At 40.8% G+C, this 13,219-nt stretch overlaps 1 protein-coding gene across 6 annotated transcripts in view; it reads left to right on the forward strand.

Annotated features, from left to right (window-relative positions):
• The window catches only part of PARD3 (par-3 family cell polarity regulator), an 823,714-nt gene that overhangs the window by 792,976 nt on the left and 17,519 nt on the right, over positions 1 to 13,219 (forward strand). For all 6 annotated transcript variants that reach the window (XM_036242174.1, XM_036242150.1, XM_036242158.1 and 3 more), the window contains one exon: positions 12,878 to 12,998. In XM_036242174.1, coding sequence (XP_036098067.1) covers positions 12,878 to 12,998 — 121 coding nt within the window. The remainder of the gene's footprint in view (positions 1 to 12,877; positions 12,999 to 13,219) is intronic.

The following is a 13,219-nucleotide window of genomic DNA, read 5'->3' on the forward strand; positions in this document are numbered from 1 at the left end:
ATAAAATGAGTTTGGAAGTCTTCCTTCTTCTTGAATTTTTTGAAGTAGTTTGAGGAGAATGGGTATTAGTTCTTTGAATGTGCAGTAAAATTCCCACGTGAAGCCGTTTGGGCCAGGAGAGTCTTGATTACATCTTCAATTTCTTTTGTTGTTATTGGTCTGTTCAAGTTTTCTATCTCTTTCTAGAAATTTGTCCATTTCACTTAGATTGTCTGATTTGTTGCCATAGTATTTGTTAATGATCCTTTGTATTTCTGTGGTGTCAGTTATTATTTCTCCTCTCTCATTTCTGATTTTGTGTATTTGGGTTCTCTCTCTTTGGTTCTTGGTGAGTCTAGCTAAGGATCCATCAATCTTGTTTATCTTTTCAAAGAATCAGCTCTTTTTTTATTGATCCTTTGAATTGTTTTTCTGGTCTCCATGTCATTTACTTCTGCTCTGATCTTTACTATTTTCTTTCTTCTACTTGCTCTAGGGTTTTCTTTTAGTTTGCTTTCTAGTTCTTTAAGTTGTGAGGTTATATAGTCGTATTAGAAATTTTTCTTGTTTCTTGAGGTAGGCCTGTAGTGCTATGAACTTCCCTCTCAGAACTGCTTTCGCTGCATCCCATAGATTTTGTGTTGTTGTGTGTTCATTTTCATTGGTTTCCAGGAAATTTTTAATTTCCTCCTTGATCTCCATCGTACCCCATTCATTGTTTAATAACATGCTATTTAGCCTCCATATTTTCAAATGTCTTTGCATGTCCTTGTTGCAATTGATTTTCAGTTTTATGCCATTGTGATCTGAGAAGATGCTTGATATGATTTCAATCTTCTTGAACTTGTAGACTTAGTTGTGCCCTAACATGTGGTCTGTCTTTGAGAGTGTTCCATGTGCCCTTAAGAAGAATGTGAATTCTGCAGTTTTGGAGTGTAATTCTCTGTAGATATCTATTAAATCCATTTGGTCTAGTGCTTCATTTATAGTCTGTGTCTCCTTACCAATTTTTTATCTAGAGGATCTATCCAGTGATGTCAGCAAGGTATTGAAGTCTCCTGCTATGATTTTATTGTTGTCGATTTCTTCTTTGAAGTCCTCCAGAAGATTTTTAATATATGTTGGTGCTCCTATATTGGGTGCATATATGTTTACCAAGGTTATATCTTCCTGTTGGATAGATCCTTTCAATATTATGTAGTGGCCTTCTTTGTCTCTAGTTATGGTCTAAATTTTGAAATCTAGCTTATCAGATATGAGGAGTATTGCTACCCCATCTTTTTTTTCCTTTTCATTTGCTTGGAAGATCTTTTTCCATCCCTTCACTTTCAACCTATGTGAGTCTTTTGTTGTGAGGTTGGTCACTTGTAAACAAAATATATGTGAGTCATGCTTTCTTATCCAGTCAGCTGCTCTGTGTCTTTTTATCGGAGCATTCAAACCATTCACATTTAAGGTAATAAATAATATGTACTTATTTATTGCCATTTTTGTTTAGTGTGGTTCTATTTTTCTTTTTTATTTCTTCTACTAATTACAGCAGTCCTTTTAGCATATCTTGCAGTGCTGGTTTGGTGTTAATATATTCCCTTAGCCTTTTTTTTTTTTTTTTTTGTCTGGGAAGCTCTTTATTTGACCTTCTATTTTGAATGATAGCCATGCTGGATAGAATAGTCTTGGAAACAGATCCTTGTTTTTCATGACCTTGATTACTTCATGCCACTCCCTTCTGGCATGTAGTGTTTCTGTTGAGAAGTCTACTGAGAGCCATATGGGGGTTCCTTTGTAGGTAACCTGTTGCTTATCTCTTGCTGCCTTTAGGATTCTCCCTTTGTCTTTAATTTTTGTCATTTTAATTACTGTATGTTTTGGTGTGTGCCTCTTAGGTTTCTTCTTACTTGGGGCTCTCTGTGCTTCTTGAACTGGAATGCCTTCTTCCTTCACCAAAGTAGGAAAGTCTCTGTCACTATTTCTTCAAATATATTCTCTAACCCTTGCCCATTTTCTTCCTCTTCGGGGACTCCTATGATGCGAATGTTATTACGTTTCCAGTTATCCCACAGTTCTCTTAAGCTGTCTTCCTGTTTTTTAATTGGGTTTTTTTTGTTGTTGTTTTCTGATTGGTTGATTTTTTTCTACCCTGTCTTCTAATTTACTGATCCGGTCCTCAGCTTCCTCCTCTCTGCTGGTTATTCTTTCCAATGTGTTCTTTATTTCTGTTATGTCATTCTTCATTTTTAGTTGGTTGTTTTTTAATGTTTCTATATCTTTACTCATGGTGCTGATGTCCTTACTCATGCTGTTGTGCTTCCTCAGGATCATGACTTTGTACTCGACCTCTGATAATTTGCTTAACTGCATTTTATTTATCTCGTCTTCGATAGAGTTCTCTTGTTCTTTCATTTGGGATTTGTTTCTTTGTTTCACCATTTTGGCTATCTCAGTGGGTTTTGGAGCCTGCCAAATTTTCCCTGTGGGTGTTGTTGTTCTGCTGTTTGTGGCTCCCTCTACTGGGTTTGGATGTGCCTGGGTGGGCCCACATTAAACACCACTGTCAAGTCTTACTTTCCTGGGTAGATTTGCAAGCGCAGGAAAGGTTCAGTTACCCTCTAGCTTTTTCCTGGAGGCTAGTAGTCTCAGTTACTCAGTGCCTTGGAATGTAGCCCTGGTGTTCTGCATAAGAGGATTTCCAGAGGGTGGGATAGATGCTGGTTGTTAATGAGCCTCAATTTTCATTTCTTTGCTGTACCTGGGAAAGGGTGAATCTCTGAGGAGGGGGCTGCTGCTTTCCCCGACAGCTTTGGGAAGGAGCACACTGGCCACTGTCCTTTGTGGCCGCAACTCAGCATAAACTGTGAGTGCCCTCCAAACCCCGGTTGTCTCCACAGAGTTCCAGCCCAGTCTGCCCTCCCTTTGCTGTAGCCCCCAGGTGAGGGGCTGTGGCTATTTTAGTTCTCTGTCCCTGCTCTCTGCTCTACGGAGCAGGCTTGGTCTGTATTCCCCAAGGGCGCTGCTCACTGCTGATGTCCATGGGCTCCCAGCCCGCCACCCTCTCACGCCTCCACAGATCCTACCAGTGTCCCTGATTATGTGGTCCTGTCCTGCTGCTTTTTTCCAAGGTTTGTCTTTATTTTAGTTGAAATTCCTGTTTGGTCCTGGGAGATCATCCGTGTAGTTTCCATTCACTCTGCCTCCATTTTCACACCCTCTATGCCTATCTTGTGTGCAACTGGTTCACACAGGCCTCTCCGGTGCCCCTGCACCCTGCAGGTCCTGCGGGTAACTGGATCGCACAGTCCCTTTGGGGACCTGGCTCTATGCCTATGTTATGGGCTGCTGGGTCGCACAGGCCTCTTTGGTGCCCCTGCGCCCTGTAGGTCCCGCGGGTGGGCAGCTGGATCGCACCAGTCTCTCTAGGGCTCTGGCTTCCCACTGCTCTTGTGAGCTGCAGGACCCCACATCCACTCACACTCTCACACACTAGTTCACTCTCTCACACACTCACCCTCCCTCCAGTCCTGCCCCCTGCCATCTTCAACCGGGTGTCACTTTTTGCCTACTTCTTTCCTGGTGTCTGTTTTAAGTGACATTTTTGAAATAGCTGAATTTTAGATTTGTCGTTGATACAAATAAAGCGACTAAACTTTTTCTCTTTCCTAGAATGTAAGAAAAATTAGTAATTGGGAAAGGAAGGGAAAGATGCTCTTTTTTTCCTGCAATGAAAATATTTCAAGAAAGAATAGTACTTTTAAGGGTGGACTGTTCACATAATGTTTTGGATCTTTAAGTCTTTCAATTTGTTTAACTGCCCAGAACGTCAGTAAACAGATACCTTTACTTCAAATAAGTGACAAAAACATAGGAACCTCTTGTGAAGGTTGCATTATCACCTAAAGACATCATCAAGGCTTGCAGAAGTCAGGATCTTTGAATATAAATGGAGTCCTGGGAACTTGAATTTACTACCTTTCCTCTTCAGAGTGTGCTGGGCTATAGACTGTAATGGTGATTCAGAAGTCTTGACTGTGGAGTCCCAGAACCTGGGGGGTGATAGGACTTTGATGCTCTGGCAAGTGGGCAGTAAAGAGTTTTTTTTAAGCAAAGAAGTTGGCAGTTAGGAGAACCTGAGCATTGTCCCTCTGGGCTCTGTGTGTAGTACCTGAGTAAGTAAGAGAAATGCAATAGGAAAAAGCATCAAGTGAAGAGTTTCATTGTTTCCAAGATCTCAAGATATAATTTGGAAATTTATTTTTGTATTTTGTAATTGGGAAAAGAATAATGTCCTTTTGCATCTCCAGTAATTGGATGCCAAGTGCAGATGTGAAGTTCACGAGCATTTGGAATAGAATGTTGTACTTAGTCCCAAAAGTAAATTACTAGGGCTGAGAATTATATCTCAAAAAATGAAAAGGCTGGAGATATAAGGTCATAAGGTTAACAAAAATCTTTACTGTGTGCCTAATCTTTTGTCAATTGGAGATTTGAAGGACATCTGTTAACTCCTGGGCCCTTGGCAAACTAAGTAAACTCAGTTTTAAAACCAAACTAAGTTTTGTGGACTCTGAGAGAAAAGATACATACTAAGAAGGGCTCCTGATGGCTAACTGGGTTCAAATTTTTAAAAAAACAGATCCTAGCAGCCATCTCTGCACAGGGACCTCGCATGCAAACTGCACCTCAGGGAGAAGCCTATAGCTCTGCACAGAACTGCCTGCCTGCACTGCGTTTCTGCCCTCCGAGCTAGCCCGTATACGGGAGTTCCTGGAATTGTATTTCAACTAATAGGACTGAGACTTTATTCATCCAGTCAGAGCTGCGCAGCTATATACTCATCAGCCTTATCACTGAACAATCAGATCAACTAATTTCTGACCAATTAGGACTACTCAAACTTCTAGGATTTAGAGTCCTCATTTGCATGAAGACAGACCAATCAGGGACCCAGGGGCTGGGACTTCTGGCTCTGATAGTGGTTTTAATTTCCCTTTCCACTGAAGACTTAAGACTGTGTTTCCCTGGCTGAGCTGAAACACTGAAGATGCCTCACTGGAGCAAAGTAGAGAGGACCAAAGCAGAGAACAGTGCAGTGCAAAGCATATTGGTGCAGAGCAGCTGGGAGCGGAGCAGAGCAGCTGGGAGCGGAGCAGAGCAGGGAGCAGAGCAGAGCAGCGAGGAGCAGAGCAGAGCTGTCAATCCCTAGAGGGGCCTGGACCCAGGGCTGCCTCACAGCCATGCTGTATCACAATTGGGTTGTTTCACATTGAATGTTTTCATCTTCACTGCACACCAAATTGGGGATTCCTGTTGGTGTTGAATTGGCACCAATGACTATTGGTTGACAGTGTTAATCAGGAATATATCTCTTTGTGAGCTGTGTGTTGACCCAGATTCTATCAGGTCACCAGTCACTGCCAGAAACTAGGAGTGAGCCTTTGAGTTCAGTTTTACCAAATGGTCTGTCTAGTTTTTGGTAGGTCTAGTTTTTGCATACTCTGGGAAAACACCCACATTTCTACTTTGGTCTCATGAAGGCTGATTTTCAGAGAGCACAGAGCCAGAGTGGTGTGTTTTAAGTAAAGTGATTGGGAGGTTGACAAAAGGAGTCACTGTACACAAAATACAGAATTTGTTTTATATTATTTATTAATCATATTATTTTCCATATAAACTATAAACCTACTTTTGCCCCACCCTATATTTACTTTGTGCAGTTTTTCCTCTGAGACCAGAACTTTGGCATAACTAACAATATAAATGATAGTGGTAAAATTTATTCTGAAAATATGGTTACACTCATTTATTCCGTTCTTCTCACCAACATGCTTTTGAAACAGGCACTGTTTGTTTGGTTGCCACTGTGGGCAGGACATAGGTCCATGTGCCTCTAGACTACTTTATTTCATTTCATAAGTATGTATAACCCACTAACGTTGTTTAAGGTGATGTAGTGGAGGTAGTGTAGTATAGTGGTGTATGTATGTGTGTATTCCAGGGAGGAAGGTTTAGGAAATTTGTTATCTTTTGTTGCAATGAAACACAAGAGAGCAGACCCACCATGCAATCTCATTTTAAACCCCTATTTGCATCATATCCACTGACATCCTGTTGCCCAAGTCAAGTCACATAGCCAATGTCGGCATCAATGGGTATTAGTTTTCTATTACAGCATAACAAATTAACACAGACTTAACAGCTTAAAACAACACACATTTATTATATCTGTTTCCATCAGTCTGGAGTCTGGCAATGGCTTAGCTGAGTCCTCTGCTCGGGGTTTCATCCACGTGTAATCAGGGTGTCAGCTAGGCTGGGTTCTCACGTGGAGGCCCCACTAGGCAGCGTTGTTCCCTGCTCCTGAAGTTGTTGGCAGCATTTTGTTTTTGGTAGCTGTAAGATTCATGGCAGCTTTTTTCTTCAAGACCAGAAAAGACAGAGATGGAATATCAAGGTGGACACTGTTCTTATATAATCACGACAATGCAATCATGTACATTCCTTGACCTTTGTTGCATTTCATTGCATCGAAGCAAGTCACAGGTTGCCCATACTCAAGGGTGGCGATTTGCACAAAGGTGTGAATACCAGGAGGTGGGAATCACACACCCACTTTAAAGTCTGTCCATCACACTTATTTGCTGAACAGTTTACCCTGCCACAGGGATACGGCATACAAAATATATACATGTGAAGTGGTTGTGATGAAGGCGTAAAGTTAAGAAAGAGAAACACATGTAAGTTTATAAATACTATTAAACAGTATTTGGGTTTGAAGACAATTATTATTGAAGAATTGAAAAAGCAGGTAAACATGGACCAGAGTAGTTAGGAAAGGCTTCAGGAAGTGGAATTTGATTTTTTTTTTTTTTTTGCTTACTGGTAGAATTGTGAAAATGGAGAGAAAAGGAGAGGGTATTGCAGAAAGAGAGATGAGCACATTTATCTTACTCTTTTCTTTAGTAGCTTCTGTCCGTTTATGCTAGAGATTATGATCTCCCTCTGTGAGCCCCGCGGAAAGCCTGCCGGGGTTCCTCCCCTCCCTCTGTGGTGCCATCCCCCTTATTTTCCTTCCCTGGGAAGGGGAGTGTATACCAAGATGGTACCTTCCTTTTTTAAAAAGTGAGTGTTTGTTCTCCCTTCTATTGAATTCTGGACCTTAATGCTATGCCCTCTACTCTAATTTTTCAAAATTCCTTTGCATAAATAAAAATGTAAATGTTGCCCTGGCCGGTTTTGCTCAGCAGTTAGAACGTCGGCCCACGGACCAGAGAGTGTGGGTTTGGTTCCCGCTAAGGGCATGTACTTCGGTTGCAGTTTGTCCCTGGTCCTGGTTGGAGTCATGTGGGTGGCAGCCAGTCAGTGAGTCTCTCTCACATCGATGTTTTTCTCTCTCTCCCTGCCTCTTTCCCTCCTGCTCTAATCCGAAGATAAATGCAAAAGTGTCCTCGAGTGAGGATAAAAAATATTTTTTTTAATTTTTTAAATGTAAATGTTAGTCCTGGCTGGTTTGGCTCAGAGGTTAGAGCATAGGCCCATGGACCAAAGAGTCATGGGTTCGATTCTGACCAAGGGGATGTACCTCCATTACGGTTTGTCCCCATCCCTGCTTGGGGTCGTGCAGGAGACAGCCAATCAATGTGCAATGTGTCCCTCTCATGTCGATGTTTCTCTCTCTTTCTTTCTCCCCCTTCCTTCCACTGTATCTGAAGATAAACAGAAAAATATCCTCAGGTGAGGATTAAAAAAAATTTTTTTAATGTAAGTGTTAGCCCTGGCAGGTTTGGCTCAGCGGTTAGAATGTTGGTCCATAGACCAAAGAGTCACAGGCTTGATTCTGGTCAAGGGCATGTCGTACCTTGGTTGTGATTCCATCCCTGGACCTGGTTGCAGGGATGCAACCAGTTGATGTGTCTCTCTCACATCGATGTTCTCTCTCTCTCCCTCCCTCCCTCCCACTCTACCTGAAAATCAATGGGAAAAATATTCTTGGGTGACCACTGTTAAAAAATAAATAAATAAAATAAATGTTAATGTTAAAGTATTTTTACTCAATAAAGAATTAATCAATCACATCACAAACTCCATATGCTGATCTGAAAAGAGAGGACAGAACTCAAGCCTGCAGGTTTGATCCAATAATTCATACTTACACTTCTAATGTTCTTGGTTAGCTCTTCTGTCAAGAAAGGCAAAGGAAATTTTAAATATTCATTAGTATTTAGTCCGTACATGCAAGTTTGACAGATCAGAGGGAGCAGACACTTTAGAAGAGGTAAGACTATATGCACAACACCCATTGTTGCTTTTAATATTTGATTCTTGGGGCTGTGACCAGGGGACCACTGACCTTGTCTTATGCAGTGAAAGTAGATGGCCTAGAAAAGCAAAATGTGAAGTAAGCGGGAGCTGCTCAATATAAACTAGAGGTTGCAAGGTAGCAAACAACAGACTTTCATTTATTTATTTGTTTTGGCTCATCTAAGGTTTAAAAATATAATAAGCCAACCTTTAAGATTTGAGGGAAAACCATAGTTCTGACTTTAAAAAAATTAGAAGGCATCACCAGACCTGCTTCCCTCCCGGGCAGCAATCTGCTGGAACCGAGTAAGAGCCTCCCTTCTAGACCAGCCATATTGCTCCCACTTGTCATTGAGTGTACGTCGGTGCTTCTAGTGCAGTGGAGTCTCCTTTATTCTTTAATTAATGGCTCTACAGGAATTGGAATTTGTCCCAACCATGAAGCCTGTGGGCATTGTTTTCAAAATACTCACAATATAGCACCTGCAGTATTTCTGAATATATACAGGTTCCTGGGACCTGCACTGGACTTGCTGAGTCAGAAAATCTCCAGGGCAATCTCAGCCAGTCAGCATTTTTTAACAAGCACTCTGCATGACTCTCATATACAATGTGCATACATGAGGACCACTGTGTAAAGTGTTTCTCGTTCACATCTAAGGAGATGGTGGCATTGTGATCTGTGGAGCGCAGGTGCAGACGAGCTCAGTGCTCCCCTGCCAGCAGCACCGTGGCTGCAGTTACAGGAATTGGTATGTTCGGCTCCTTTTGTGAAGCACATGGCAGTAGTCCAGTCTGAACGTTCTAAAGCCAGTACACTGTGTGGTCTGCCTCCGACTGGAGAGGATGCATCCCATGGTAATTATGGATGGGAAAGATTCAAGTTTCATATAATTCACATGGTGACGTGCATGCCAGGTTAGGAATCTCCATTGTGTGATCCAGTGTACCCTTCCTTAACCCAGACTGCTACTGAACCAAAACTAACCCTCTTCATTTAGCATTTACACACAGACATGTGTGCGTGTATGTGTGGGTATAAAATTAAGTTTTAGTTTTGCCACAAATACCAATTATAAGGGAAGGCTAAGTGTTAGTATTGGACTTAACTGTCTTTTGTCTGTCTGTGTGGATTTTTTTTAACACAAAAAGCATCTCTATAATTCCTCTCCTCACCCCTCCTTTCTGTTAACTGTTGTTATGATTTACTGACTCATTGAGTTTTGTCTTGCTCACTCATCTGATTGACGCACATGGTATATTCTGTTACTCTGAAAAAAAAAAATAATGAGCAACTTTAAATTGTCAATGAACCTAAATATAAGTTGATTGGGGTGTGTAGCCATCAGTGCTAATGAATATTTAAAATTTCCTTTGGCTTTCTTGGCAGAAGAGCTAACCAAGAACATTAGAAGTGTAAGTATGAATGATTGGATCATTATAACTGGCCTGAGAAACAGACCTGAGCAGCTGCAGTGGTTTCATCTCTTGAAGCCAGGGTTTTACCTTCAGATGCCAACTGGTGTTCCCCAAGGATGCTGGATGGTCTTCCAGTGTTTGGAAGCCATCATCTATCATGAAAACCATTGCAGCCTGCTTTCCAATTTCAACCCTTAGAGTGGCTTTGCTAGTCTTAGGCAAATTGGTTGGCATTCTCTACAGCATAGGAAGAAAAGATAAGAATGTACAACAGTGGTCTCACCAGCTGCTCAGATTTGGAAATAAGGGTGGCAGTGACTTCCAGAACTCATCTTATACTATGAAAAACACTGAAGTCACCAGAATTTAAAATGAAGAACATTGAGTCAACTTCTCTTATTGATAGATACGCTTTCAATTAATCACAAGTAGTAAGAAGTCAATTTTCATCAATGGTTTGGATTTCATGAACCTAATAATTATGTGAATAAAGCTATCTGTGCTATGTGAAAATAATAGAGAAATATTTCCAGTTAGATTTACAAAATACTTTGTCAGTCAAGCCTCCTACAATTCTCCTACAGCTGGAAAGATGTCAGTGAGATTAGTGAATGTTCACTTTTCTAGCTTTTTTTTATTATTATGAGTGTAACAGTCCTCGTACCTACACCTTCACAGCTTCCCACAGAGAGCAACCAGTTGTATAGACTGGGCATCACATTGGGAAGCCAGTACTGAAAATGTATCTGTTTGAACAAATATGTTTTAAAAGCCAACAGGAATAGTTACCTGCCTGGTTCAAGAGTGTGGAGGGCAAGTTTTTTTTGTTTGCTTTTATTTATTCTTTTGAAATTCTTTATATATATATATATATATATATATATATATATATATATATATAAAGAATATATGTATGTGTGTGTGTGTGTGTGTGTGTGTGTGTGTGTGTGTATATATATATATATATATATACTCCTCACCCAAGGGTATTTTCCATTTTATCATCAGATAGAGTGGGAGGGAGGGAGAGGGAGAGAAACATCGATGTGATAGAGCCATATAGCCTAGTTGCCTCCTGCACGGCCCTGGTTGGGTTGGGAACAAACCACAACCGATATACATGCCCTTGACCGGATTGACTGGAATCAAACCAGCGACTCATTGGTCCGCGGGCCAGTGCTCTAACCACTGAACAAACTGGTCAAGGCTGGAGGGCAGGTTTTGAAGCGGTACCCAAATATGGGCTGAAGCCTCATGTTCTCATTTTACAGACCCATTAACATTTAATGTTTTTGGGCTAATCAGTTCAAAAAGATTTGTCAGAAGAAGAACAAAGGGAAGACAATCTTGTATTGACTGGGAAAATACTCAAATTGAATATATTAACAAGATATTCCAGAAGCTCTAAATTGATAGAAATATAAAGGTGATGGGGACCTACCCAGTAGATTAAATGGTGAAAGAATGTCCTATATTCATGGAAGATGTTAATACTTTGGTCCTTTACAATAACATTTTCCATTTTAGATTTTTCGCCTTTAGAATTCTTCAAAATATGTGGAATTATGTAAAGACATAGGTTAGTTTGAGAATTGTAGGTACTACTATGACAGACTTTATTTTTCAAAGCTACCCCTCATAAATTTCATCACTCAGGAGTGTGTGTAGCCAAAAGAACTCAGGTACACACTGTGTGTCCAGGGCAAATGCTGTCAATGAAGAGACCTCATTCTCCTTATAACTTGCAGCTTCCCATTCTGTAGCAGCTTGCAGGGTGTATATAAGATTTGGTCCTTGTCCTCAACAGGTTTAAAGTCTTGTTGGGGAGACGGTATATGTCTAATGTACTTGAACAGCTTTTCCATTAGGATGCAACTTAGTGATCAGGAAATGGAAGAGACCAAAAGTGGCGTGAGATTTAAGATTGATTTAATTTTGGTCATCTCTATTACTCTTTCAAAATACTATTTTTAAAATTGATATGATTTTATAAAGGAGGGGCGTTGTAGTAAAATATGTGTTTTACTAAGTGACACAACAAGGTATAGTGGAATGGGGGCTGCACTAGAACCCAGAAAAATCTGGGTTCTTGTCTTACTTTCCCCACTGAGTAGCTGGGAGGCTTCTAAAAAGTCACTTATCTTCTTTGAATGACAGTTTCTACATTGGTGTGTGTGTGTGTGTGTGTGTGTGTGTATGTGTGTGTGTAATACTGCCTCCTGAACCTATCTTATTCACATTTGTGAAGAGAAAGTCAAATTCAATGCTATAAAAAAAAAAAAGGCAACATCATTATGAAACAACTGATTTCATCAAACTAGCGCTTGAAGTTGTTTTAAAAATACTTGTCATTTATGCTCTGAGAGTTGCATTTTGTGCATAGACCCCTGATAACTTGTAAATAGGAACTTCATGTAATGGCATTATAAAAATAATACTGTAAGATTATATTATATGGTATTATCTCACTTGATTGTTACCAGCATGATATTTAGAGCAAACATGATTATGTCCACTTCATATGTTTAAAGAAACTACAGCTCAGAGGCTTGCAGTGCCTTAGTCTAAGAAGGTGGAGGAGCTCAGCCTGGACCCTGGTATTTCTGACCTTTAAAGCAGTGTTTTTTTCCAAAAAAATGTTGCTGCCAATACCTTGCCAGATTACATAAAGGAAATTAGGCTTTTACAGAACTGAGTGAAACAGGAAGGTGTGAAAATACTGCTATCCCTCTTGAAGATCTGGCCGAAATAGCCCTGGCCGGTTTGGCTCAGCGGTTAGAGCGTCGGCCTGCGGTCCTGAGAGACCCGGGTTCGGTTCCCGCTAAGGGCACGTACTTCGGTTGCAGTTTGTCCCCGGCCCTGGTTGGTCGTGCGGGTGGCAGCCACTCGATGTGTCCCTTCACGTCGATGTTTCTCTCTCTCTCCCTCCCCCTCTATCTGTACAAAAAATGGAAAAATATCCTCGGGTGAGGATAAAAAAAAAAAAAAAAAAGATCTGGCCGAAATAACTTCAATAAGTCTTAATCAAAATGAAAACATACTTCGAATGCTCAGATATTGTTTTAAAAATCCACTTTCTCTTAAATAGTGTCATTTCCCAGCAAGGTGCCATTTTTCCCTAGTAACTGCAAGTCACAGATTCTATTTGTGAAGAGTGTTCATTGTTTCCCGGTCTCTCTTTTAGCAACAGATCAACTCCTAGCAACCATGATCGAATACAGCGTCTACGGCAGGAGTTCCAGCAAGCAAAGCAGGATGAAGATGTAGAAGATCGGCGACGCACTTATAGCTTTGAACAACCCTGGGTAAGTATTTGGTTCTTTGGCACAATGCATAGTCCTGCAACTTTCTGCAGTAAAAGCCACTAAGCTATGACCTCAGTCCTTTATGAAGCGAGACAAGATGGAGCCAGATTCCTCTGACCTTTAACATATCGACCTTTCCCTCATTTCCATCTGGGTTTCATCATTGCTAATTTCATTTAACTTCTTGTTGCACCATCTGTCCATTGCACAATAGGTTTCAT

Source organism: Molossus molossus, unplaced genomic scaffold (assembly GCF_014108415.1).
Source record: "Molossus molossus isolate mMolMol1 unplaced genomic scaffold, mMolMol1.p scaffold_m16_p_1, whole genome shotgun sequence".
NCBI lineage: Eukaryota > Metazoa > Chordata > Mammalia > Chiroptera > Molossidae > Molossus > Molossus molossus.